Consider the following 27,343-nt stretch of genomic DNA (forward strand, 5'->3'; position numbering starts at 1 on the left):
ATGATGGAGATCTATTAAACTTAAGGCCTATTTGGCATAGTTTTTGTTTTTTGTTTTTACTTCTTGTAGAAGGACTTATGGAGGAGGCTACCTTAATTTTTATGTGAAAACTAATATTTAAAAGTTTTTCATATTTCGAGAGTGTTTTTAGAAGAAGTTACATTAAATTAGTTTTCTTTAAAACTTCTATAACTATCAAAACATTTAACAAAATTAGTTAAACGGATCTTAAGCAACCTTTGTGTATTAAAAACTCATTTTGACTTTTCAAAAATCATGTCAAACGAGTCTTTAAAAGAATTCAAATTATCAATTCACATTTTTTATTAATTATAATGCGATTTTAAGTTTATAATCATTTAAAAAATTTCGTTTTAATTAACATCAAATTGTGAGCTTTAGAGCAATCCACAAGGCGTCGTGTAAACAAAACATATTTTAAAATTTTTTAAAAAAGCAAACAATTTATAAAACTTATCGTTAACTTGAGGCAAAAAGTCATCTCCGCCGCTAATGAGAGAGAGGCAGAGTGTTGACCGTAGTTACCTACAAAACGAAGTCGTTTCTGAGTAGGGTTAGGGCATCCAGGGGCATTGTTGTAACATAAGGAAAAAATTGAGGGTATTTCCGTCCCAAGCCAAGCATAAATACGTGGCAAAGTCCCTTCTCCTGATCTCTCATCTTCTCTCAGCCAAACCCCAAAGAGATTCCGAGGAAGAACAAAGGGAACATTTCCAGAAAAATCGAAAGCGGAGATTTGTTTATTTGATGAATTGAAGATTTGATCTAACAGTCATTATTCACCGTTCGTTCGATCGATCGTCGATCCATTTTTAGCATCGGCGGCGCGGCTCAGTGCATTATTCTTTTGCTTTTTTCTTCGTTCGCTTGTGGATAATATAATAAATAATAATCAAGGAAGAAAGAGAGAAATATTTGTACTGAGAACGGACCGAGTAGTTTTAGAGATTATTGTACCTGAATTTTTTGCTGGGTTGAATATCGGAGGACTGGAGGCGACCTGTGCCATTGCGAGGAGAATACTTTTTATTTGTACAATTGACAGGTATATGAAACGCTTAGTTTTTTGATAAATCTACGCGTATTTCTTGTATGTTGGTTGTTTTTGTGTTGACATCGTCAGTTGTCAGAGAGGGAAACCTACCTGTGTGTTTATTTTGTTCGCCGACGGATTTTTGTCCAGATCTGTGATATAAGAAGACACGCCTAGGGTTTCTTGGTTCCCAGGATTGGAGTTGCTGATATATGTGTTCAAGATCCGAACCAAGGAGGGAGTTTCTCGGGCAAGGGTTGATTAGAGTTTGATTTGTTATTTAGATGGATTATTTTGACTACCACGATTTGAATTTTGCGTTTTCTGCCGTCACTCTGGAGAATAAATCGATGGCCTGCTTATTTTTCTGGAGGAAAATGTATTGACACATGGAAATCTGCGGTACACAACCATTTAATTTTAAACTGTGAAATAATTGTTACTAGAAAGATGCTCTTTTGGGGGCTTCGTCCTTGGATGCTCCGGGAGAAGGATGTATTAGAAGGGATCTGGGGAAAAAAACTTAGGTGTTCTGATGGCTGAGGATGTTTTCCAGCAAGCGAAATTTCATGCTATCTATTTGCTTGTGTAGATCGCCTGACTGATTCTTGAATTTGGTTCCTCAATTCTTGTGCTTCTTACCTATTTTAGGCAACAGTAAGGCACTGGATATATTTGGAGAATGAGTAATTTAGTTAAATTGCCTGATTTCTTTTTCCCTTTTGCCATAACCACCCTATGGTTTGACATAATCAATTATGGCGGACATCATTCAGCATTCCTTTTCATCTCTCGAAGTTTATCTGATGTTTGGAATTAACGTCTGCCATCCATTGACCTAAGTTTGAAGTGACTTCTTCTGATCTTTCTTGGGGTCTTTTTTGCACTTCTCGGTATTATATGAAGCAAGGGATGATAACACTGTGCAGCAATCGCTCATCATTATGTGAAAAACAATAGATCCATTTGACAAGTATTTATTTATTTAATCCTTAACGGAAACAGTTAATATAAAATATTCGTCGTTCTTTGTTGAGTATTGCTCTGTCATTATTCAATTGAGTGAAAGAAGCCTTGAGTCTGAATATCAGTATCCAAAAAGTCAATCTGTATTTGCTCAAGTTTTGCTGGTCAAACTCCTTAGCACTATCTGCCTCAAGGTAATTGCCTGTGGAGGTGTGCTAGCACTTGCAACATCAACTGTCAATCTGAAGACAATTACGAAACTTGATTTGCTGTCTGATGTGTTTTATTCTTGTTGAATTTGTTTTTCATAGGGTTCTACGTTTTTACAGGTGTCTTACACTTTGACGTTGTGAAGAGTTTTGGCACAAGTCGAGAAGTTTTCTATTATTGGGTGACCACGGTTGCCTTTCAACTTATGGTGAGTTTGTCTAAACATTTTGTTCTAAATCTTGAATACATTGAGCTATTGCTCTATGGTAGGCATTCAATGATGCAGTTTTGGATCATACAGTTTTTTCTCCTAGAGTTAGTGGTGGCATGGTACATTGCATAAATTGGCACTCTATATTTTATGACCTTATTAGACGAATACAGGTTGCTCGTGAAACGGAGAGTTTTTTCAATAGAGTTGAGGAGGAGCAATATAAAGGATTAGTACTAATGGTCATGTGTGCCACTTGAAAACCTTGATACCTTCTATCTTTCTTGGTATGTTGCTTCGAGAAATCTTTCTACATGTATAAACTACTCACAGTTTGACACTGGTTGTTGATTTCTCGTACATAATTGAAAATTCTTCATTTAACTAGACACTGAGCTATGTATTATGTACTACCAATTAACATATAGTGGAACATTCATTAATTTGCTACCAGCTTTAATAAGCATACATGGATTGGCATCAACATCATAAGTATTGTAAAGAATAACAAAAGGAAACATAGACCAGGATATGGTTTTTAGTACCTTATGAACGTTGGGTATGTTAAGTTATTAGGCATTTTCCTGTGTAAGAAAATCTTGGTTATGAACTATTGTTTATTTTTTCTGAATGTGTGTTGCATTCATTTCTTGAAGACTCGCTTGTGTAGTTGCTCGGGGAGTTTTGGTTGTACACGAAGGTTAAATAGTGAAAGGAACCAGCTTGCAGAGGCATCCTGCAAGACTTGTGGTGGCAAATTCTTAGCTGATGGGATAGAGCTTGTATCTGATAGCATGCTTGAAACTGTGGGTCCTGAAGTTATGAATTCCAACATTCCAGAGTTAAATTGGAAGACTGTGACCAAAGGAAGGCGCTCCAAGAAGCCAGTTGTTAGAAACTTGAAAATTGTTGCAAAAGTTGGCAATACTAGTCCAAAAAGGGTTGGCAATTTTTCTGGTTCTGACTCTGACAAGGTATAGTTTCAATTGTTTGCGTTTGTCACCAAGCATTTAATCTCATTTTCACTTTCACACTCGATTATGATTTTACAGTTTGGTGAAGCTGGATTTGGACAAAGATCCTCTAGTAAAGTGGAGCATGTCCCAATTAAAAAAAGGAGAAATTTGCTTCGATCTCCATCACCAAATACTCGGGTCCTTTCTATTCGCAGTCAAGATTCTTCATCTCCTCAAACTCGTACTTCTTCTCCAATCTCAGAAGATTTTGAGCAACTTTCAGATCAAAATCATTCCTCGGGCTACGGGTCCTTGAATTCATACTCTAACCAGCTATCAAGGGATTTTGATAGATCGTCAACAGTTAAGGTTGGTAAGGGGGTTGATCATGGAATTTCTCTAGAGGGAACAGAGGCGGTATTATATAGCTCTGAGGACTTCTCTGGAATTGAACTTCTAGCTGCGGCTGCCTGTATTAACGGCATGGATGATGATGTTGTTAACGCTAACAAGGAGGATCTTACCGTAGAGGATTCTTCAATCCTCGAATGTTCTGTTGCATCTACATGTCCAACTGAATTGAAAGTAGGGTTCACTTGCACAGAAGCTGGAAATTTTCTCAGTAAAGAGTCAGTTTATGCAGATAGTTTCCAGTCCACGCTTGTTCCAGATAAAACTGCTCCTCCTCAGAATATGCTTGAAAGTGTGAAAGATGGAGCAGTGCAGAGAGCTTTTTCTTCGAAAGTGGATAGACTGCATTGGGATCTAAACACTGTAATGGATGCTTGGGATGAACCATATGATGTTTCGGACGTAGGAAATACCTCGAAAGATATCGATGATTTTGGTATTCTCGGGGGGAAGCTTAAGGGAGAATGTTGTGGGGATCATAAAAAATGTGATGTGGAAGTCCCAAGAGTTGAGTTTTTCAATATGGAAAAAGAAGTAACTAACTTGGAAGAACTTTCTGATTCTGATAAAACTTGCCTTGAGAAAAAATGTTTTCCAAAACCGGAGAGATCCTTGCTGGAACCAGTAAATTCTTATGCTGATATGGGAGAATCTATGCAGATAGATTCTGATAAGAGCCATTCTGTTCAAGTTGTCAGCCCAAATTCGGATGTTGATACGTCTATTAAAACTGTTGACAAAGATGCAGTTCCCAATAATTCTACTCTCGCTGAGTTACCTTGCTCCCTAAGCATTTCTGAACCAAAGGAAAAACTGGATGGAACTTCTGGCTTTGCTGGTATCTTTCCGGGTGAATATTGTTTCGGCCATATGATAGAATTCAACAAAACTACTTGCTCTGAAGCAATTCCGGCTGGGATTCAAAATTTGACTTCAAATGAGGTACCAGTCTTAGAATTATCTATGTCGGTAAATGACACAGAGGATTCTAGGAAGACATCTGAACTGCCTGATATTAGGACTTCTTTAAAGGAGACAATGAGCCTCATTACATGTGAAAGACCAGATATTGACAATTCTGGTAGTAATTCGACGGATGTGGATTTTTCTCATCCGTCATCTAACTGCAGAAGCTTTCGTGCCTCAGGGACCTTTATTCCTGATGATCAGTCTGTTGCAATTGCTGATAGGAAGGGTCAAGATGATAGAGTTTCTGTTGCAGGTTCCATGATATCTGATTCTCAGGGGCACTTTAAACCCCAGGAAATTGTTGTCAAGCATGAAGATGATTATGTTTCTATTGAAAGAAAAAGGAGCCCCATTTTGCAAGACTTGTGTAACAGTTATGGTGGCGGAGAAAATGTTGATCCCAATGCTCTTGATGCGAAGATTGGCATTCCTGATGACTGTCATGATTCTGATGTTTCTCAGGATAATCATGGGCAAATGGTTGATGGGGATGAGGTTACTAAATTTCAGGCAGGCTATGATTCTCCATACGAGGATGGAGAATTGAGGGGGTCAGTTTTGTATTCGTGGGAAGATAATGGCGTTGAATATGGTGAGAATGAGTGTGTTGACTATGACTCTGATGTTAGAGATGGCAATGGTTCTGATGCTGCAGATTACCCAGGGTCGGATATAGTTGATGGTGGTTCTGAGGGTTCCCAAGGGGCAAAAAAGAAATTTCAATTGATGAAGGGATTTTCAGAAACTGATTTGTTCTCCATACGAGGATGGAGAATTGAGGGGGTCAGTTTTGTATTCGTGGGAAGATAATGGCGTTGAATATGGTGAGAATGAGTGTGTTGACTATGACTCTGATGTTAGAGATGGCAATGGTTCTGATGCTGCAGATTACCCAGGGTCGGATATAGTTGATGGTGGTTCTGAGGGTTCCCAAGGGGCAAAAAAGAAATTTCAATTGATGAAGGGATTTTCAGAAACTGATTTGAACAAGGTTGGGTCAGTGAAACATTACTGGAGACATTTCACCAATAACGAAACTGAGAAGGCGATGGGTGGAAAGATAGAATCGAATGCAGGATCTGGTACCACCATTGATCAGTCCGTAGAAATGGTTGCTGAGGAATATGATGATAGTGAGAGAAGACGCGTGGTAGATCGAACAGATGCTGTTGATGGTAAAGGGTTGTGCATGGACGAATTTGGGTCAAGGACCTCTAGGGGGAAGCTGCAGTCTCGTATTGAAGGACCTTCATCTTTGGTTGCAACTGATGGAAAGGATGTTTTTATGCAGCAGTGCAGGTGACTTTCGAAGATAATTTCTTGATTGGTCGTCTTTTTGTTTTGTTTCCCCTGCCCAATTATTACCCCCACCACCCTTTTGGGCTCTTTTCCCCTTTCTCACTAGGAGATGGGGTGGATTTCCTCGTCTTTTTCTTTCTGGTTTTTTGTTTCAATATAATTGACAAATGTTTATCTTCTCCTATATTTTAGGTCGCGTCGTGTTGGCGGTCCATATTCTCGGTCTGAAAGAAACATCAGTCCTGAAAAATACCCTCTTAGGTATAGGCCAGCCAGTCATGTACGCGGAAGAGATGGATGTGATAGTCAGTGGACATACTGTGGATCGAGAAACCATTATACTTCTAGATATCATGGGATGGAGGACCACAGTCATACTAGGCCAAGAAATGCAATTAATGACTCGACAAACAAGTTTGGTGGATTTGACTCCCATGAACAGAGGCAATCTGCAAATTATTCTTCGAGAGGTTCGTATAGGCCCTCCTTTCGGAGGAGATCACCAGTTGACAGGGATGATTATTTTGGTATTCATAGGAGAGTACCTCTAGCCCGAGGCACCAGCAATAATAGGAGCGAGGTCAATTCTGGAAATTATTCAAGACGCATTGGTAGAGAGATTAGGGAGGATTTCCATGAGCCCGTTCCTGATGATGCTCCACGGTTGCCTAATTATTTATCAAGGAGGGAGAATAGCTTCGCTCACAATCCTGGTAGAGGTTCTCATATATCCTTAGCCCGTAGGAAATCTTGTTCTAGATCTAGATCACGGTCTCCCCGTCCATGGAACTTGCACAAGGAAAGAAACATGGGTACAAGGCAATACAGCAGATCTCCTGATTTCAGGTCCAATGTTAGAACAGAGAGAACGAGACTGCCCTATTCAAAACCCAGTTTTGCCTCTGATAATGGAGAAGGCTACATGTCCCCACCAAGAGGCTACTTCTCACCACAGCGCAACTGCCAATGGGTTGGTGAACGAAATTTTATGGACAATTGTCTAAGGCACAGGCGATCCCCAGTCAGAATGTTCAGGAGGAATGAAAGGTTTGATACTGTTGGTTCTTCTGGACGAATGAAGTCGGACAATTCTTTTAGACCCACAACGCGTCCTGGAAGATTTTCTTTCACGGCCAATTATGATAGGGAATTCAAGTTTAAGGCTGGTTATGAAGATAGGATACATCGAGTGAGGCTATCTGATGATGATGGTCCAGTTAGGCGGTTTCCGCATGATGTTTCCAATAATTTTGATGCAAGCAACAACTCTAATAAGGAAAATGATGTTCAACGTACTGATCAAAGGGATGTGCCCCGGAATGCTAGGGACGGTAAGAGATCTTTTAATATATGACTGATTGCTGCCCTTCACTTCCCTTGGTAGATAGATTATGAAAACGACCATGGCTTGCCTTGCCTTCATGTACTCTCTCTGTCTTGTAGCTGGTGGTTGATAGATAGAAATTCTATACCAGTTGAAGTTTTTTCTTTTATCTTTTCTAGCAAATTAGTTTTATAAATTTAAATTTTCCAATTGTTGCATTGCTCTGTTTCCTATTCGAGAAGGCAGGCTCCTTTAAATGTATGCTCAGGCACTGTTTTTTTGTTAGCCTTGGATGCAATCTTTGGCATCTCAGTTGCCGTCTTTGCCTCTTAAGATGGAAGGGATGTGTTTGCTAACATGTTAAATCTCGATATGGATCTTGTGACGAAGACAAAAATTATATTGTCGATCTTGAATTCAGTGGAAATTAGATATATTTTGCAGTTGACGTTTCGGTAAGAAATAATGCCGTTCTCCTGAGAAGTTCTAGAAATGCCATATTTATATTTTCCACGATTGTACCAGCTTTCAAATTTAAACAGAGAGAAATAAATACCATTTCTTTTTAGTACACTAGCATCACCAATTACAACGTGAAGAGACTCAAAGACCATTCAACTGAGGCTAATTGGACTCAAGATGAATGCTTTCGGCCAATGGAGACGCACATGCGCCGTCACCTTTTTGTAAATATCCTTTCGACGAACTTTTTAATTGCACCACAAATCTGGAATCTTTATTTATTGTTACACAGTCCCCAACATAATTTTTGGCGCATTCTTTATCCTCAATTATGGGTTCGTAAGAAAAAGTGAAAATTGTAAAAATGCAAATTCTTGTAGCGAAGCTTTTGATGTTTACACAGTGGTTTACAAGATTTAAATTTATCTTCATCTTGCTTTTGAATATAAATCTCAATATGTCTCGAGTGTCTCTTATTAAGGAAAATGACCTTCAAATTTTAGAGTGGATTGTTGGGGGATTTTGCTTGGGAAACTGAAAACATTTTGCTTTCAGCATTATGTTGATTCGTTATAATACCATATTTAGATTGCGTTTATAAGATTGCTCGTTCCTGTCGACAACGTGAGCATCATTACAATGATGAATTGCCCAGTAACATCTAGTTGAGCACAAGTTCAATAAGCTAATCTTGCATGTTTTTTATAAAATCTTTGGTTTTGAGATATTAACTTTTCCTTAATTTCATCCTAACTTAAAATTCGACTCTTGCTCCGCCACTTAGAGAAATGAACAAGCGTTAGAATTTACACTTGATAACAATGTTTAACAGGCACAAAGCTGTCTCCACTGATAATCGCAGGTGGTAATAAACGAAGAAATGTACAGAGTATGCTTCAATATCACGAAGTGCAACATTAAAAAACTCAAAGCACGGGCATACAGAATGACCATTGTTTACAATAAAAAAGCATCACCAATTGAAGCTAATGGACTCAAAATGCAGGTTTTTTGCCAATGCAGATGCACATATTTTTGCAACTTCATGGCGCATGCTCTTCGGGCCGCAAACTAGAACTCCAACGTCTGGTTCTTTGCGATCGAAAAGTATTCCTTTGATTTTAACAAGAAAGATCAAGTGTGTGTTAGGCTAGGCATAGGCATAAGCCTCTTTCAATAATTCACTAAATTAAACGTTATAGACATGTTAGATAAGCTCGACTAGATGATATTGAATATGAGTTAAAAGAATTGTTAATCACATAAAGTTCACTAAGGTGAATAAACTTGTCACAAAACTTCAATTTTTGTCTCGGCTTCGACATTTTTTCTATCTCTGCTTGCTGAATAACCGCAACATTAACGTGATCTTAAAAGTCAGTTTATTTTTTGGATTTCGTTCCGAAAAGGGTATTGGAAAACACTATTGATTCAACAGAATTATTTTTGTCCAATTGGACGATAAAACCAAAGTGCCAATAGATTTTTAGTCCTCATTATTTCAATTTTATTTTTAATCACATATTTTATGGGACTGACAACTTTTATTAAATTTTCAACCATATATTTCATCAACTTTTATCAAATCTACTCAAAATCTAATTTTTATCCAAACAAAACAGGGGTCTAGTGTCACATCAGGACTTCTTTTGATTCAGAAAACAGGATGCTTATACTGAAACAAAAATGGAAGTTTGGTGACTAATTTAGAATGGAAAGAAGTCCAGAAACCAAAGTTAGAGTGCAGCAAGTTTTTTCTAATATTGCATATACTGAACACTACTTAATTTTTCCCAAAACACAAAAAAGGCACTTACTCTTTAGATCAGGTCTAGTTCCATAGTGCACCTTTGTACATTGCACTAGGGACTGATGAGGCAAGCTTTCAAGTTCTCTCTCAGTAGCACATAACCATGAAGCTGGCGATGAGGTTGGTGATGTCATTTCCACGTTCTGAATCTGCCTTTCTTCCTCAGAAGTCTCTCTCTTTTGCAAGAGGAAAATGACACTAGTTCCTATAAATACACAAGCCATTACAAGAAACATATCCCATAAAATCTTAAAACTGTAATGGTAATTCTGTCCCCTCCTCTCGACAGGATATATATGGTAACGAGTGACGATTCCCAGAAAGATTAAAAACATGATGAAGGAGGACGAGATTATAGCCCCGAGCAATAGCCAACTGTTTTTCCCAAGGGCTGAAGAAATCGGCGAATCTGATGGATTTGGCTTGAACAATTTAATCTGGATGAGTTTATGGGCATTTTCAAAGGATTTTTGATCGTTTTCTCTTGTAATGTAGGCTTCTATTTGTAATTGTACTTTGGAAATATCTATAGGATTTCCATATAGAGGGAGCAAGAGATCTAGCATTGAGAGATCAGCTGGATTTTTGAAGGCAGTTACTAGAAGAATTTTTGGTACGTTAAATTCTGGTTGTGTACTTCTGAAGATGATCTCTCGGATTATGGAAATGAAAGGAGTAATGCCACTTCCTCCACAGATCATCACCAGAGAATCCCGACTGCAGCGAGATTAAGCTTTGTCAGCATGATCTTACCTCATTTAAAAGCGTAAATTATTAGAGACGAAAAGAACGTTAAACTTGCCTGACTTCTCTTGAATACTTCCAATCGTTGTTACATATATTTATAATAAAAATATTTCAACAACAACCAACTTTGTCATAAAATACGTATATTCAACTATTAGCTGTCAAAATGTTTTATACGAAATCAAAATTTCCTTCTCTATAAAATTATATCCACAAATCTTTTCGTTTCTACTTTAGGAAACATATATAATGACCAAATTATTTTAATCTGTAAAAACTTGCCGTAAATTATCCCTTCCTTTTTTTTTTTTTTTTTTTTTAACAAATGTAATAATATTTAAATATTTAAATAAATAACATTTTTAGATTAAAATGAAGACTTAATGCAATTCAAAAGATAAAGTAACAAAATAAAACCTCTCTCACAGTTCGAGAGATTAGGCTAGCATAATATTTAACCTTCTTATATTTTGAGATGTAAAATTAGTAATTAGAAAACAAAAATCTAGTTTTTTAACATATTTTTTTAGAAAAAATCGTAGCTAATTCATTCAATTTCTCTTATGACATGGTTGATCAAAGATAAGAACTTCAACTTTGAAAAACTTCTTTCAACGGTGGCAACTGTGAAAGGAATAGTCAATAATACTCTATAAACAACTCAAGCAGTTGCAAAACAACAACTCATTCTTTTAACGTAATCCAATAGGTTAATTGCTTTATTAGTTTTTGTAGGTATCGCTTCCCTTAAAACTTTCAACTCAAAAAATAATTCTACCTCATCAATATCAAAAACCATATTATGCTTTAAGTAATTTTCAAGGTTAATGCAAAAACACTTCAAACTATCATCATCAATAGATTTGAGCCTTTTCAAATCAAATAAAAATCCAAAAATATTGTCATATTTTTGAAATTGTTCAAATCTGTTTTGACGTGATGATAGAGATTGATCTATTCTATATATAGGAAAAAACTGATCTTTAATAATAATAATAATAATAATAATAATAATAATAATAATAATAATAATAATAATAATAATAAAGAATTCAATTGTTTACATCATTTACTCATAAGTCTCATCAAACGACTTCTTTTTATGTGTAACCCATTTTTCTCGAAATATCAATTCAATTTATAATTACTTTCAATCTCTGTAGCATCAACCATGGCTAATCCAAACCCCAAATCTTTATAACTTTTGAAAAAGGAAATGAGCAATTTTAATGGTTTATAGCAACATCAATATGTATGTCTTTTGTTTGTAAATGTTTGCTTACTCTGCTAATATTATTCAACATTTCATATTAAATAATCATCCCAAGTAATAATTTAGAATTCTCAATTTCATATGTTGTCAAATACTCTACCCCACTTTTTGTCTTAGGATCATCTACACTTGCCAGTTGAAATAAAGCATTTTTCTATAGAGCTTAAAATCTTATCGTTCTAACACTTTCAACATGGCTTTCCCAATGAGTTCGTGATAAGGACTTAAGAGTAAGGCCATTTACATTATCTTTAAAAAATTCCCACTATCCAGTAGATGACGAAAATAAAGTGTATATATGTTACACCACTCCAAAGAAACATTTCGTTTTTGAACAAGTGATTATATCACAAAGTGCAAGATTATGGTTGTAACACCCACAACGACTATCAAATGCTCTAGGATTCACTTGAAGTAGTCTATTACGTACTCCTTTATGTTTTCCTTTCATGCTAGCTTCGTTATCATTGCCTTAACCCTTTACAAGATCAATATTAAGTTCTATATTATTCAAAGTATCCACAAGTTCATAAAAAAATCCCTTACCAAAGTATCGTCCACCAATCAAAATCCTAAAAAGAATTATTCTAATTTTGCTAGACTTGCTGAAATATTAGACATCTTAATAGGAAAATTGGCACAAAAAGTCCCTACCTTTCATGTCTATTGAGAAAAACATCCATATTTTCATTTTTTGACATTTTTGCCCCTATTTTCACCTTTTTTGACGCTGAACGTCCTTTTCATCAATTTTGGACAATTTTACCCTTCATTCAAATATGAGAACATACCTTCCTGAGTTTGATGATTTCTTCTGAAAATGAAGATAAACACAGCCCAATGCAGCAATGAACATAATTGGAAAACTAAATAAAAGAAGATTTGTCCCTGTAAAAGAGTGTAGATTACATGATTACGTGAGAAATTTTTGATAAAAAATCAACAATATCATAGCAAGTATGCACACACACAAAAAAAAGGAAGAAATTAACAAGCTATACCTTGCTCTCGAAAATAAGTGGAATTGAGTTTTTCATTCAACTTAGGGGTCCATGAAGTTTTGTAAGTTTTTGTGGGCAACATAACCCAAATAAACATATAACCAACAGAAAGCAAGAAAAATATAATCTGCCATAGAACCCTAAACTTCATGTTCTCAGCAGTGGATTTGCTTGTAGGGACTCCTTGTCCTGAAATCTGGATGCCAATAAGATTTGACAAACAGAATAATGGGTAGCTATATTTGTATTCCAGAAAGTCTTATCCGACTTAATTATATACATATACGTATACTCGATTTCTTGGCTGTCATATGCTTGGTATTATTCTATGATGTATTTATATATGAATAAAATAATTTTGATGCGTCACCATATGTGGAGGAGAAAAACAGCATGATTCATGCACAAGTACGGGGAACTATTGTACTGCAAGTTCATTTTTCAGGTGGCTAAAATTCTAAACAAGTGGGGTAAATTAGTTAGAAAGATGCTCTCGGAAATTGTCAGAATGTCAAGTGGCAGATTTGCATTCGACTTTGCACAAAAAAAGATTAAAAATAGCCAATCAAAATTCATCACATTTTGCTTAGCATTTTTCTCTGTACAAACAGCTTTATTAATTTAGTTATTCTTCGTGTGTGTGTGTATCTTTTTCTTTTCTACAAATTTGAACAGTGGATCATCGTGACAGCAAGGTCACTTTTGCAGCTTAAAATACCTTAGAGCCTCGTATTGTAATTAGGTTTCAGATACAAAAACTTAAAAAAAGCCAAATTTTGATGCTTTTTTTCTCATTAAAACAAACATATCCTTTTAAGTTTCCTCTTGTGCATACATATACAAGTTTTAGCATCAACATTTAGCAAATTTTTACTTGAGAAAATCCATTTGTATAGAAATGGATTTGACAGGAATAATACAGAACTCTCACATGGGTCACACTCCCGTGTGAATAAAATAGTGAGAACCTCCTGACTGTGTTTCATCTGTATGGATTTTGTGAGCCATCTTCTGTAAATGTAGCGGCATTGTTTTTACCTTACCAAAAGCAAATAGCATTTCAAATGGTACTACTCCTGCTACAGTTGTGTGCAAGTACAGTTTGACTTTAGGATTTAGCAGTACAATAGAAAAGAGACTTAATGCTATTTAAATCTGTTCAAAAATATAGAGTTTGACCTAATGCTCTTCATACAAAGAGGAGGTAAAATAACAAACTAATAAAAAAACAAGAGAAAATAATGTCAATGAAAAAAACTAATACAAATTGACATCTTGTTAGTGCGCACGCAAGCAAATTGGAAAACCTTATTATTTTATATATATATATATATATACCATAAGAATATAAACAATTTAGTGGACATAAAATCTAAAAGATAATGAAAAGTGGGGCGGGGGGATGATTTATCATTTTTTTTAATAAGGACAGTTAAAGTATTAATCTTTAAAAAAAAAAAATCAAAATTAGACCTTAAAAACATTGAAGTGCAAAACAAACTTTTAGAATGTTATAATTTTGAGAATGAGATGAGATATCCATAATTATCAATCGCTATTTTGAGAATGAGATGAGATATCCATAATTATCAATCGCGATAGGAATAGCGAGTATTTATAATCATGTATAGTTTTACGGAGTCTTGAAATTCAATATTAAAACATCAAAATATTAGTATTTGTATTCCATTATAAAAGGGCAATTTGTTAAGAGTTATCTGCAAGTTCATCGAGGATTACACTAAATTCCAAATATTATTTATCTTAGAGAGTCATTGTTTAAAAAGAAATTTCAATAAACTTTTTTATGTAACCACACAAAATCAGTATTTATTTCATATATCGAAAAAATGAATCATCATTTGAAAGCAAGACATAAGAACCACCCCATAACCAAAAGTAAGAACACCATTCATACGTAGTAACTACATTTAACTATTTAAAATATCACAATGAGAAAAAAGGACTCAATTAAAATTACAAAACTGTGAACATAATTTTTAAGTATATCAACAATACCAGGTTCTAAGATTTAATTTTCTTTTGCTCTTCAATTATGAACCAACCAGTTTGCATAAATCTTTCCTACATACCAACAAGTTGCAAGAGTTTCGCAGAAACACAGAAATTTCCAATGGCAGAGCACAGAATTAATTCAGAAATTTACAGTGAGTTGAAAATCTATGCAAACGTATATCTATTCACAAGTGTTTGAGAACTAACGTTCCAAAACCAATGCCCAGAAAGGTCGCTATTGATATTCCAAATATCCCTACTAGAATGCCGGGAACGACCAAAGAACTCCATCCTTTTGCTGTAGCCATTCCACCTGCTGTCGTAGGACCTCCAATATTAGCATTCGATGCTAATAATAACAGTTTTGAGTCCAATCTGAACAATCTTCCCAATGCAAGTATCACAAGGAGATGAACAGTCACTTGAATGAAAGCAAACAAGAAAATACTAGGTGCCGTGTGGATTACATTCCATATACTCCCACCGGCACCCACAACAGCAAAAAATACCTGTTCATAAAAGAAATGATGATTTAAAGCAGATAATCCAACAGAATTATTGGCCAATATATGTAATAATTTAACATCACAATATTTGGTGTGAGAAGAAAATCCTTCTCTTACTTTTGAAGTCAGCCACATGATTGTTTTTACATCAACCTATTAGATTCATCACGACATTTACCCAAAGATCCAATAAGAAAAATTCCTTCGCAACCATATCAACTGGAATTAATTTTGGTCTACACGTCTATCTTCCAATATTTTCTACAAGACACAGCATCACTAACAAAAACTTATTGAAGTATCCCAAAGACATTTTCCAACTGCTTAAGTCATCGAGAACTAGAAAATCCTATTTGCTCAAATCCCAAATGACAAAGTTCAATATTCGCATTGTAACTGTCACCTAATTTATTCTCAGTTGGTATCATCTCGATTTCTATTGCGAGAAATTGTCAGTCACTGTCATTTAGGAAGAATATTCGTTGCACTAAAATCATTTGAATTCAGAACCTTAGGTACACGAACAGCTGAACAGTGCGGCCTTTACAAAACAAAACTTTCCAATTTGAGGCTGCATAGTACTTGAGCAGTTGTTTGCTGATTCACAAGTTTATAAACCAATTACTGGCACCTTTTCACAATCCATCAACTATATTTGAGACTAGAAACTCGAAGCCAGTCGATTTATGGCGAAGCCTTATTGGTTGTCACAGTGCTCATAATAAATTAGCTTTTTCAGGTCATAAGGGCACGAAACTGAAAGGATTCAAGATCAAGACACCCAAGACTGGACAAAGAATTATCGCTTTACAGATGGTGTATATTGCAAAAAGCCCCAAACAGAACTGTACTGGACCTCTTCGAGCGAACGTTTGGGTCTTAAGTACAGAAGTCGTAGAACATAGGAGCCAGAGTGAACTATGACAAACCAATACAAGGTGTAGTAGGCTTTCAAGTTACCTGCATCAATACTACAGCAAATGCTTCACCAGCAGATGCAAGTTGGCAGAAATATTTTGGAAGGGAAGTTGCTAAAACCACAACAATTGCTGTAATTGCAGGAAGATCACCTCCTTGAATTCTGAGCAATTTGGTAAGAGAAGTGGCAGCTTTGCATATAGCGAATGAAACAGCAAGTGCAGTAGCAATATGAAGCACAGAAAGCTGGTTTCCCTCAGACTTCATAGCTGTAGAAGCATCTTTAGGAAAAGAAAATTTGAATGTCATTCTCAGGCTGTGGTAACACATCATATGTTTAGTACGTTGCATTGGATAGGACTAAAAAGTACTGTAGATATTGTTTAGGAATAAATACACGTCAGTTAAATATTAAAATATAGACCAACATATAAGGGTTTGAGCTACTTCTCTTAATAAGGTTGACATTTTAAAATGAAACCTCAAGTTTTAATATGGTATCAGCGCCAATTAAGTTTCAACAAGCAATTCGATCTGCTTAAAACTAAAAAACAAGCACACGGATTTCAAAATTGATATGCTTAAACGAATCACTATCTTACGGGGCATGTTAAGGGATAAATTTCACGTCGGTTAAATACCAAATATAGAATAACATATAAGGGTTTAAGCTATTCTAATAATGTTAACCTTGGAGATGGAACTCCAAGCCTTAATAGATACGATTTTAGCTTCTTTTTCTTTTCTAATATTGTCCAATACTATACTAACTTAGCAAAAGAGCTATTCTTGTTTAGCCATGACATAATTTTGCAAATGGGTGATGGGAATATTAATAGTTGTTACACTACATAAAAAGAAAATATAACTTTCATACCCAACGAACAAATGGACAAATCATACAACGCATCTTGAGTTTTTGATGTTCTAAATTGAAATCTGTACGTACCATTGGTTGATGTTGAAGCCTCCGAAGGTATTTTGGAGGCTAATGCAAATAATACAACAAAATATACAGCACAAATGACATTATCCGCAGCTACACCTGCAGCTACAACTGATGGAGAAGTACTAAGTGCCTCTGAGATTGCAACATAATTGATAGCTGCATAAACCATGAACAAGCAACAATCACAGTGATGAACATGAAAAAAAAAAAATAATAATAAAATTGGACATAAAGAACTATGCACTAATGGCATGTATTGTAGAGAGGATTACATAACACTGGACACTATTAAAGGAAAAAAGAAGTTAAAATCTTGTTTATTATAATGCCCGGCTCTATTTAGTATTGCATGCTAAACATGAACTAATGGAATAGGAAAAAATGCTATTTACACCAAAATGAGACTTAAAAAAGGCAGCATCCAGCCTACTGATTTTGGCGATTAGACCTGTTGAAGTTATCTCACGTCGATTATGGAAGGGACTGGTGATAAGTTTATAAGTGTGAGGGAAAGTCTCACGTCTTGAGCTAGTTTTTGGATTTGAGAAGGCCAAAAATACCTAATACTAGTATCAGAGCCTAAGTTATGAACAAGTTTCGACCAACCATCCATGAGAGATACGAGTTTGGTCCCACCTAGGGCACGATGTGTAAGGGGAAATTGTTGAGATTATCCCATATCGGTTGTGGAAAAGGTTCGTGGTCCATTTATGAGTGTAAGAGAAAGTCTCATCTCTTGAGCTAACTTTTGGGGTTAAAGAGGCTCAAGACCACCCAACAAGGCCAAGACCAGATGTTTAACAGAAAGCTGTGGCTGTATGTTATCTAAGAAGATTGCATCCAAGATCATTGTCGCATTTTTAAACCACTTGCCTCCACCAATATAACTACCCATGAGAGCAGAAGCTACTTTCCAGTTATCCTGGCCAAGTGATCTCATTGGTACCATCAGGAATGCCACTGTCGTTCCAACTACTGTTGCAACTGCAACATCAGAGGAATCAGAATAAGCAGTTGCACTAGATATATAGAATCAGATGAGGAAAGTCACGTGTAGAACAAAGTATTAGTAATGCAGAAAATTTTCTCAGCAATGGCAATGCCCTACATGATTAGTTTATGATTAGTAAAAGATCATTAGCTTATTTCAACAATCATCCGCAAAAAAAAATTTAGATAGTATTGAGCTAGTAGCGGTTATGCTATTCATTTATGGAAAGAAGAGCAACAAGTAACCCTTCTATCAATCGGGCACAATAAAATTTTCAATATCCTAAAGAATGTCAAATTTGACCACTAAATTCATGAATAGAGTGTAATATGCTAATACGTTAACTATATTTTGAGACATGTAAAATTTAATACAGAGTCCATTTTCCATATGGATTCCTTGATTTTGCAAATATGGTGTGAAATAATAATAATAATAATAATAATAATAATTATTATTATTATTATTATTATTATTATTTTTTTTTTTGAAACAAGGAACAATTGAACGATTCAAAATATTTGATAGTTTTTCATCAAATATCAGCTTTCTTGTCATTCTGGTCAAACCAAATGCTAGTTTCAACCTCCGGGGTTGAGAGATTATTTTAGCTACCTCTTGTTTAATTACATTTTCAGCGAACTTGATTCTCAATGCAAAAATTAAACAAAAAGTATAGCATTCTAATACAGATGTCAAAGGAAACATATATGACAATCAAAAAAGCGATGAGTTAGGCTATCAGTAAATTTATCACAGAAGAAATATTGAAGTAAAAAGGACGGAAATTTCTACCTAAAAATGAGCCTGATTTACCAAAACAACAAATATGCTAAAGAATTAGAATACAAAATTAAGACGTCTAAAAGTTATCTGGTATGCATACAATTTTGGCCAAAATAATTCGCAAATGGCAATCTTGGGTGGGTAAAACTGGAAGCAGGCGTTATCCTGATAACATCCCATCCACTTCTATTTTCAATCCTGTCCTATGCTAAGATATCAAACTTATTTGGATGGACTATGCATTACTACTCCTTGGCCTTCAAATAAAGTTGATAAAGCAATCGATTCTTTTGGATCTTTAAAACTTTTTATTAGCTCTTGAAATAAGAATAAGCTATTTTTAGCAATCAAACACTCCAATGGAGTCTCAATAGTTAGGCTTTTGTAAGGGATGAAGTACCTCCTATTTTATAAATTTCGTTGAACATATTCATCTTCTCCTACTTCACCCTGCAAGTCCGGGTTCTATATCATGCTGAGGGGGTTCGGCATAATAAAAATTGTGTTCACATAAATTAACCTCGATACACTGTCCTGGGTAAAGCACATAAGAGAAGGCACAAGCTGCAGAACATATGCCTTGTAAACATGTACAAAATTTATTTGAAGTAAAATGGAAAATAACCAATGTCAAGATCATGGATTCAAAATATAAGTAGAGAGTTGACCTGATCCTAACAAGAAAGCCAGGAGCAAAGCCCCGGTCGACTGTATCACTTGCCTCATATCTGCTCTGAATAATAATAAAGGTATTGTTAATGGCAGCAAATATTGAAACACTACTGAATACGCTGGTGCTTCAAATGGGATAATCCCCATATTACTCGCCGCAAGCCCAAGTAAAATGCTCACTAGTGCAGCACTCAACGTGCTCCCAATCTTGGTCTTCTCTGACCTTCAGTCCATTAATCACACACCAATAAACTAATTTGTTTTACTCAGGATTCAAGAAAGCTAAAAAACATTTACACAAAAACTGTTTAAGACTAAATTCAAGTGCCAAAAAGGTTAAACAATATCAGAGCAAAGAAATATTTTGGTTCAAGGTTTCGCCTTCATTTATTTGTAAAAATTTTGCACCACTTCTATTGAAAATGAATCCAGCCCATAAGTGAAAGCACGCAGAAGATTGAATTTAATTGAATTAATGGCTCCCTTTCTACCTAGAGCATCTAGATATGGTGGTTCAACAAATAAATTAAATAAAATTGAACTGAAAAGGGAAGGTAAATAGAAGCATACAAAATTCAAGAACAAAGACCAGAAAAGAGGGAAGTGACAGCGGGACAAAATTGAAACTTTCAATTTAAATTACCATAGACCGATAGTGCCTGTGGCCAATAGAGCAGTCCATGTACCCCAATGGTCCTGAGGAGAAATCAAAGGAGTATTCAATTGAGATTTGACTGTTAAAGGGTGATTTCTATCAGGGTTCTTGCGAAAAAATTTGGAAGAAAAACGTGATGGATGTTTGTATAAGAAAATTGAGCTAATTGGGAAGGTACAGAGAGTTGGCCTCTGGATTAATGTTGACAAAGAGGAAGATGAAAGAGTGGTCAGGTGCAATGGAAACGCCAGCAATGCCATTGGCGGCGAGCTTTTGCAGTAATGCTCCGGCGACAGTGATGTTGGGGAGTAGTCATTTTATTTTATCAACTACGTGGTGTTGTATGATCTTGGAATATTCTGTTGGATCACGTGGCCAGAAAACACACAAGATTTCGATTGATAGATTGGGCGGTAATGTGGGCTGGGCCGTCAGATCCATTTGAAAAACAAGTGGAAATTACATCCCAACATGATTTTAAAGATCACCATTCTTGAAATAAAAGACAATTTGGAAAAAGACGTTACTGCAGTGTGTCGCGATTTGATTCAGCATGCGAATGGCACCATCACACCTATTGCCGTTGCTTCTAATTTGACAATGATTGAACCACAGTGGCGCAGGTTTGTTATTTCCTTCTTTTATTACTGAGTTTCATTTCTTTGATGTTTATGGTGGTTTGTGTGACTGATGGTTGCTGTGGTGGTGTTTTTTACAGTTGTAGTGGTGGGGTAGCAACAGCAACGTGTGTGGTGGTGATAAGGTAATGGAGCTACTTGGGGTGGTGTGGTGACGACGACAGCGATGATGGAGTGTGAAGGAAGAGTGTGACTCATTATTCGAGTGTTGTGACGAATAAATAATTCGAGATCTAAAAGAATGTGTGATTATAAATACATTTGGAATGAGAATTTGGTGAGCTGTGATCAAATAATTCGATGATTTGTAATTGGAAAATAATTTATGACGAACTAATTCTATAATTTGTGATCAACAAAATATATGTGATAATTTGTGGTCGTGAAATGAGTTGTGATCTATAAAATTTGTTATTTGTCACCGATAAACAAATTGTGACATATAAAATTCTTTGAACTATAAATTTTTTTATTTATGATCAAAAAATTATTAAATTATTTGTGACTAATTAATTTGATAATTTATGACCAAATAATTTGTAATCAATAAATTTGGACTTATATATATATATATATATATATATACACATACTAGTTTTATGCCCGTGCATGTATTTTTTTTAAGGCAACGTTAGTGTAAAACTAATTCTGTACTACGCCATATACGTAGGACCAACTTGATTGTACCAAACTGATGACGTGTATAAACTAATCTTTTGGCTTTATTCATCTTAGTGCCTGTTTGAGTCATATTATTCCAAAAAAATGCATTCTTAAACAGTGATTTGACATTATTTTAACCACATATTTTTCAATAAAATAATATTACACACAAATAAAAAAAAATTCCTTATTTTTTAATCACACATTTTTCATCAATACACTATTCAAAAATGCATTATTACCAAAATAATGTGGCTCAAACACCCCCTCAGTCAACAAGATTATACAGGGAAAAGGTAGAGATTGCTTGCTAACCTGCTGACCATTATCACCTTATCTATGAATTAGAATTTTGGTGATCTGGATAAATTTAAAACATGATTGCAGGGCATTTCCCATACTTTCGCCATAGCAAGAAATTGAAACCTCCGTTTAAAACAAGGAAAAACACATCAAGATACATAATAATAGCATGATACTAAACCAATTTGAAATTAATATAAACTACTGCAGAAGCACATCTACTACTAAAACCCCGACCATAAAATTTGCACGAAGAAAAAGGAACATCAAAGAATTGAATGTTTACTAAACTAAAACCTGAGTCCTACGTTAATTACCAACAAAAGTTTGTATTAAAAAGACTTAAAACGAAAGGGAAGTGTGTTATTACAATATACCTGGCAGAAGTTAAATGCAAAACTCCAGAAGATGGACCAATGAATTTAACTCTATCGCGTAAATATTTATCAACACATAGATATACATGGAGACAAAGAAAAAGTAAAAGAACCATTGTTAATTCTTTTAATAGACATTGTGAACAAAATAAATTCCTCTATAAAATAAAGCACAAAGAAACTTGCCATATTTAATTCAGGTTTTCTTAGCTACATTCTCTAAAGTGGGTAAATTGTCAGTTTTCATTTTTCTCTGCAATTCTGAGCGAAGGGGATAATTTGAAGAATCCGGGATATCTGCTTCACCATACTAAACAAAGAAAAACATATTTTAACGATGTCTCAAAAGTTCACGTTGTCTCATACAAATGAACGGCTGTCAAATAAAAGCAATTTAGTCCCAAAATAATGATCAAACACCTTTGCTAGCATCTCCTAATATATATCAGATCCTTAAAAAGGAACATTAAACATGTTACAAGGTTCAAACTATGGCAGCAACAAAGCATTTAGCAGACTTAGTGATATTGTGAAAACAAATATCTAAACAAAAATAGACATGCTCGACCAGAAACAAGATTTCCGCGATTCAGATTTGAAAGCTTGAAAGCATATTTATCTCGAACTTTGTGCTTCAGATATACATAAGAAGCTGCAATCAGCACATTCTTTGTGTTCTCATTGCAAGTTGGATAAGAAAAGCATTCAAAAATTAATAGAATGTCCAAACAAAAGTGTGGATATATTGTTGTCCACTATTTATAAATTAAAGAAAGATAAAGTAGCAACTAATCAAATGGCACGGACATGATAATTTGTCCAATGTATAAAATGACAACAAGCGCATGGCTCCCTTAACAACTTTGCATAAAAATAATAAAACCAATTACATGTATAATATGATCCATCATTTAGCCAATCCCATATAGTATAAGAAATTACCAAATGAAACTTCAAGGCTGCATCCTTCAAGAATCGTTACAAGTATGTCTCCTTTCAATGCTGCTCTCTTAGACTTCCCAGCTGGAGATGCTGGAATTGAATCCTGGACACAGTCTATTCCTCCCACCACTTGTTTCACAAAAAATTTGCTCAATAAGCAAGAAGACAATATTCAACATCAATCATTGATCTTGAAAGCTGTCTAAAGCTTATGCCTTGAGGTGCACACCTCACCAACAAAACTTGTAATTAAAATCTGAATACCCTCTTAGGATCAGCCAACAACCCCATGTAAAGAAAACATGAATGGCATCTTGGTTTTCCAAACGAAAGGCTCTAGCAGCCTTAAAACAACAGTGTCTACATCAATTCCTTTATTAAAATCGACTACACAATTAAAGATTTGCATACGAGCACATTTTACTCATAGGTCCAAAAAAAATAATATATCCACAAATCATGTAGTAAAGTATATAGAAATTTGATTTATTTTGACTGATACTTGATATACTCGTACACATTTTATCCACGTGCACACAACAAAAACATATAATGCGCAAAACATGCGATTAAGAATTAAAATAGAAATGCATAACTGTAGTTCATATATGTGGCAGTATTTGTTGGAGAGTATCTGCAATAAGATTAAAAGTAATGTAAATTGTAGATGTACGATAATTGTGTCGACCATCAAATCAGATTTCGACACCAGATAGATACTTATAAATGGGCAAAGCTTAATGGTGGTGCTACTGATAAAACATGAAGCACAATCCCAGCTGGGAAATGTGTTTGTTGAAAACCAAGAGTGTATCTTAAGAAAAATTCGACGAGAGAGATAACTCAGTCCCAATTCCACCCATGTAAAGAAGATTTAAAATATATACTCAATGACAATTGTGTTAAAGACACTTCTAAAACTAATGCGGCAGTGCCATTACAACCGTATTGAGAACCTTAGACTACCTTGACCAAGCACAATTTCATTTCCACCATTAAGACGATTTTTTTTTATCCTTGCAGACAGATCATAGAGTGAGGCACCAAGTTCCTGCATGCATTATTTACTTCATAATGAATTTCCTTACCAAATCACCCTAAGAGTCCAATCAGGCAAGCAAAGTCAAATAACATCAAGGGTGTTGAAGCACTTAAAAGATCATTCACACTTCAATGCCTCAAAAGGCACTCCTCAACCTAGCAGTGCTTCAGTTAATTCGTCAATCCAATGTTGTTCATTGAATGTGGTGAGCAAAGAAATAAAACGGAGAATGGAGAAAATATATTTAACAGGACCATGTAGCTCGTAAACCTTTCATTTCCAAGATCAGTGTAGTAGTATTCCTTCAACTCATTAGGCTTCAACTAACCTTCATAGACAATAGTCCAGCACAGAACAGAATGATATCAAAAAATTAAATTAGAAAAGTCCCAACAAAGAAAAATATCTCACATTTGAAAGGAACAAATCTCTCCAAGAGAACATATATAGAAATCTCTCACACTACCATGTTGCAGGTTGAATGCAGCTCGGATAGCCACCATAGAAACCTTCCTTAATATGTACATCCAAAAGGATGCAGGGAAAAAAGAAAAGCAAGTCACGAATTTTGAATGTACAAAAGCTAATAGTCAACTTTTTAAAAGGATTAATTACCACGGTCAGCTCTTGGTATCTATCTATTGCTCAAAATGTACCTCTGACTTGGGAGTAGGTGTAAGAAGCACTTGCTCAATTATTGGCTCTGTCTGCAAAGCATACTTGCCCAACTCCGAGTTATCAGTGGGGACAAGTTGCCAGTCGAGATAGTGTGCCCAAGCAATTCCACGACTTGTAAAGTATTTAACACCAAAGAATATCAGGTATCACAAGTTATAAAACAAAATCCTATTTAGCTATAATACGATTAGATCTTGGTACTACCTTTGTGAATATGATTTTGCTTTGTTCCAGCCAACTTTTAGAAATGGGCAAGAAAACATGCCCACTGCATATTCACCAAGTGGAGGAAGCTCAAATCCTGCTTCCTTGGTAGCTTCATACAGCATGAACAAGAAACAATTATCATCAACAAACAATTATTAAATCCGATCAATAAAATGAACTGAAAATCCTTTCTTTTACTTTCCTTTGTAAATACACTTTCTTTATCCATTTCTGGTTTTCAACAAAGGTATAAAAGTCAACATATCCTTCAAAAATATATGAACCCATTGGAAAACCAAACAATTAAATCAGCTCTAAATACCTAACAACATTTAAATCAAAGAGAAAAATGATCTCATTCAAATCCAATTCCCCACCATTAGTAACATGACAAAAATAAGAATAAAAAAGGATTCACCATTTCGAACATGTTTGACTAACCTTAATGCAAGTGAAACTTACTTCTAGGTAACCTTAATAGCCAAACATGTTTGGGTTTAGTTGTAAGTTACTTGTCATTCCATTAGTTTTTAGTATATACAGTTACTTTATTTTCAAAGTACGTAAGGGTTACTGCAAAATAAGTAACTTGCATGTTTACAAGGTTGAGCAACTTAATCACTCTTTTACTCTCGATAAGTCATCAGAACTACAACAATCTTTTATCCAGTCATTGTTTTAACATATTAAAACAACATGATGGGTCTTCTAGTCACTTGAATGTTTTACTCTACATAAAAGTAACTATTTTGCCAAACATATATCTATTTCGAGTATAAACGGAATTATACATATGGAAATCGAATATTAAAAAAGCATCTTGATGAAAGCAGAATCTTGAATTAGCTCTAAAAAGTTGGACAGAATAATAATGATAGTTCACTAAAAAAACACAAACGTCAGCCTCATTCAACAAAATGAGAAGTCAAAGAAAAGAAAGTATTCCTCACAGCAAATTGTTATATTCCATCTTTAGTGGCCTACGACATAAATCCCAAATGCAAAAGAAAACACAATTATTGGTCAATGATCAAAATTTATACTTAATTTAAATCATACCCAGTTGATATTCGAGAATTTGGGAGGGTTTTGGAAATAGAAACTGGTGCATCCCAACTGGTGGCATTTTTAAGATGGAGCATCATCGTAGCCTCCAATGTGCCCACTATCTCTGCTCCGACAAGCGACATCATCAGCACGTGCCTCCAACTAATGCTCAGTCTTTCAATGCCTCCCCAAATTTCTCTATATGCTCCCACGTGTCATCACCCGTACTTTTAAATAAGCACCTTAAATTTATAGTTGACATATTTTAAGACAAGTACTTATCTAGTAATATAAAACATGTAAGATCAAATTATGAGGAACTTATTTTAATTTTGTACTTTTTTTACCATTCATCTAACTATTGAATAAGACATCACACAATCACGAGAATGTCCTTCATCTCCTTCTAGGACTGCTCATCCAACTACTTCTGGTAGAAAGCGACGAGGGATTCACGATGGACCGACCGATAGTGTATATTTGGGAGGTCTGACCACCACCCTTGACACGGATCCTCATATCCACTCCGAAAAACCGATGGCGACTGAGGAGGACAATGGGTTCAAATGCCTTGTAGCGCAGGATTTCCGGTTGGATAAACTCAATGGGGACGCTGTTGATCTTGATTAATTCGATTCTTCATTTGAATTTAAACAGACCAAATAAGATTATATACTTCATAAGAAGAAAGCCCAAAGCTTCTAAATTGGAGGGGCAATCGTTTTACCTGTTGCTAGGTCCGAGAGTGATCCCTCTCCACTCTGTCCCTTACTTGGCCTTTGAAAGCGGAACAAAATGACTCAGGACCTATCATCAAGATTAATGAATTACTATTTTCATTAACCAATCTGGCAACCAGATGCTTCGACAGCACCTTTTCCCCCTCTTCCCATGTCAGCTCAAACAGAGGTGTAAGATGGTTAATGTTTACTGATTAGCCCCCACAAGAAATTCAAGAATGGTAATCAGTATCCTAAACAATTTATTGTAATAAGATCAGGAGAGTGAATCGAAACAAAAAAAGATTAGTAAAATTATTACATCCATTGGTAATAATGTAATGTGACGCACCGAAACTAGTGTCAAAAATTTCTGCTTTCTTGATACGACTACAATTCAATATTTTCCTGTGAGTATATACACATTCTGGATATTCATTAAATCTTCAGACACCAAGCAGAAGTCCATGAAGATGCCATTTTAGTTTCTTTAGTCTACTATCGATATTATGAGATCAAGAAACATCATCGGGCTTCTGTT

At 35.3% G+C, this 27,343-nt stretch overlaps 4 protein-coding genes across 12 annotated transcripts; 1 reads left to right on the forward strand and 3 right to left on the reverse strand.

The window, feature by feature from the left end:
* The first annotated feature begins 671 nt into the window (after positions 1–671).
* Positions 672–7,807, forward strand: LOC111391831. 8 transcript variants are annotated; one of them, XM_023017102.1, is made up of 7 exons: positions 672–2,214; positions 2,350–2,438; positions 2,615–2,728; positions 3,098–3,415; positions 3,494–5,351; positions 5,584–6,076; positions 6,269–7,807. In XM_023017102.1, the coding sequence occupies exons 4-7, from the start codon at positions 3,236–3,238 to the stop codon at positions 7,428–7,430; spliced, it is 3,693 nt and encodes a 1,230-aa protein (XP_022872870.1). In that variant the 5' UTR covers positions 672–2,214; positions 2,350–2,438; positions 2,615–2,728; positions 3,098–3,235; the 3' UTR covers positions 7,431–7,807. The 8 variants fall into 8 exon arrangements, with proteins under 8 accessions (XP_022872870.1, XP_022872869.1, XP_022872871.1 ...); XM_023017101.1 differs by having other exon boundaries at positions 672–1,066; XM_023017103.1 differs by having other exon boundaries at positions 672–1,066; positions 3,112–3,415.
* Positions 7,808–8,642: 835 nt separating this feature from the next.
* On the reverse strand, positions 8,643–13,624 carry LOC111391833 (ferric reduction oxidase 5-like). The gene is made up of 5 exons (XM_023017106.1): positions 12,694–13,624; positions 12,484–12,580; positions 11,198–11,288; positions 9,680–10,400; positions 8,643–8,975 (listed from the first exon to the last, which is right to left on the reverse strand). Exons 1-5 carry the CDS (start codon positions 12,842–12,844, stop codon positions 8,836–8,838), a joined length of 1,200 nt encoding a protein of 399 aa, XP_022872874.1. The 5' UTR covers positions 12,845–13,624; the 3' UTR covers positions 8,643–8,835.
* A 1,022-nt stretch (positions 13,625–14,646) lies between these two features.
* On the reverse strand, positions 14,647–20,952 carry LOC111391824 (uncharacterized membrane protein YjcL-like). 2 transcript variants are annotated; one of them, XM_023017089.1, is made up of 6 exons: positions 20,175–20,949; positions 19,528–19,754; positions 17,956–18,066; positions 17,083–17,238; positions 16,176–16,414; positions 14,647–15,218 (listed from the first exon to the last, which is right to left on the reverse strand). In XM_023017089.1, the coding sequence occupies exons 1-6, from the start codon at positions 20,444–20,446 to the stop codon at positions 14,895–14,897; spliced, it is 1,329 nt and encodes a 442-aa protein (XP_022872857.1). In that variant the 5' UTR covers positions 20,447–20,949; the 3' UTR covers positions 14,647–14,894. The 2 variants fall into 2 exon arrangements, with proteins under 2 accessions (XP_022872857.1, XP_022872858.1); XM_023017090.1 differs by lacking the exon at positions 17,956–18,066 and having other exon boundaries at positions 20,175–20,952.
* A 1,971-nt stretch (positions 20,953–22,923) lies between these two features.
* On the reverse strand, positions 22,924–26,985 carry LOC111391842 (glutamate synthase 1 [NADH], chloroplastic-like). Its single transcript, XM_023017115.1, has 5 exons — positions 26,811–26,985; positions 26,431–26,720; positions 26,096–26,325; positions 25,034–25,145; positions 22,924–24,940 (listed from the first exon to the last, which is right to left on the reverse strand). Exons 3-5 carry the CDS (start codon positions 26,160–26,162, stop codon positions 24,790–24,792), a joined length of 330 nt encoding a protein of 109 aa, XP_022872883.1. The 5' UTR covers positions 26,163–26,325; positions 26,431–26,720; positions 26,811–26,985; the 3' UTR covers positions 22,924–24,789.
* Between the last annotated feature and the right edge of the window lie 358 nt (positions 26,986–27,343).

This window comes from Olea europaea, unplaced genomic scaffold (assembly GCF_002742605.1).
Source record: "Olea europaea var. sylvestris unplaced genomic scaffold, O_europaea_v1 scaffold842, whole genome shotgun sequence".
Lineage (NCBI taxonomy): Eukaryota > Viridiplantae > Streptophyta > Magnoliopsida > Lamiales > Oleaceae > Olea > Olea europaea.

What these genes read in the sequence shown, in the direction of transcription:
- LOC111391831 (XM_023017099.1), top strand. An exon ending in CTGGTTCTGACTCTGACAAG is followed by an intron (nt 3,416 to 3,493) that starts GTATAGTTTCAA and finishes ATGATTTTACAG; the next exon opens with TTTGGTGAAGCTGGATTTGG. An exon ending in AGTTTTGTATTCGTGGGAAG is followed by an intron (nt 5,352 to 5,583) that starts ATAATGGCGTTG and finishes ATTCGTGGGAAG; the next exon opens with ATAATGGCGTTGAATATGGT.
- LOC111391833 (XM_023017106.1), bottom strand. Translation starts at nt 12,844, where the DNA reads ATGAAGTTTAGGGTTCTATGGCAGATTATATTTTTCTTGCTTTCTGTT. An exon ending in CACTTATTTTCGAGAGCAAG is followed by an intron (nt 12,581 to 12,693) that starts GTATAGCTTGTT and finishes ACTCTTTTACAG; the next exon opens with GGACAAATCTTCTTTTATTT. An exon ending in AAATCATCAAACTCAGGAAG is followed by an intron (nt 11,289 to 12,483) that starts GTATGTTCTCAT and finishes TGATTTGAAAAG; the next exon opens with GCTCAAATCTATTGATGATG.
- LOC111391824 (XM_023017089.1), bottom strand. Translation starts at nt 20,446, where the DNA reads ATGGCATTGCTGGCGTTTCCATTGCACCTGACCACTCTTTCATCTTCC. An exon ending in ACAGGCACTATCGGTCTATG is followed by an intron (nt 19,755 to 20,174) that starts GTAATTTAAATT and finishes AATGGACTGAAG; the next exon opens with GTCAGAGAAGACCAAGATTG. An exon ending in GGGTAGTTATATTGGTGGAG is followed by an intron (nt 17,239 to 17,955) that starts GCAAGTGGTTTA and finishes TGGTTTATGCAG; the next exon opens with CTATCAATTATGTTGCAATC.
- LOC111391842 (XM_023017115.1), bottom strand. Translation starts at nt 26,162, where the DNA reads ATGCCACCAGTTGGGATGCACCAGTTTCTATTTCCAAAACCCTCCCAA. An exon ending in AATTCTCGAATATCAACTGG is followed by an intron (nt 25,146 to 26,095) that starts GTATGATTTAAA and finishes TGCTGTATGAAG; the next exon opens with CTACCAAGGAAGCAGGATTT. An exon ending in GCAAAATCATATTCACAAAG is followed by an intron (nt 24,941 to 25,033) that starts GTAGTACCAAGA and finishes ATACTTTACAAG; the next exon opens with TCGTGGAATTGCTTGGGCAC.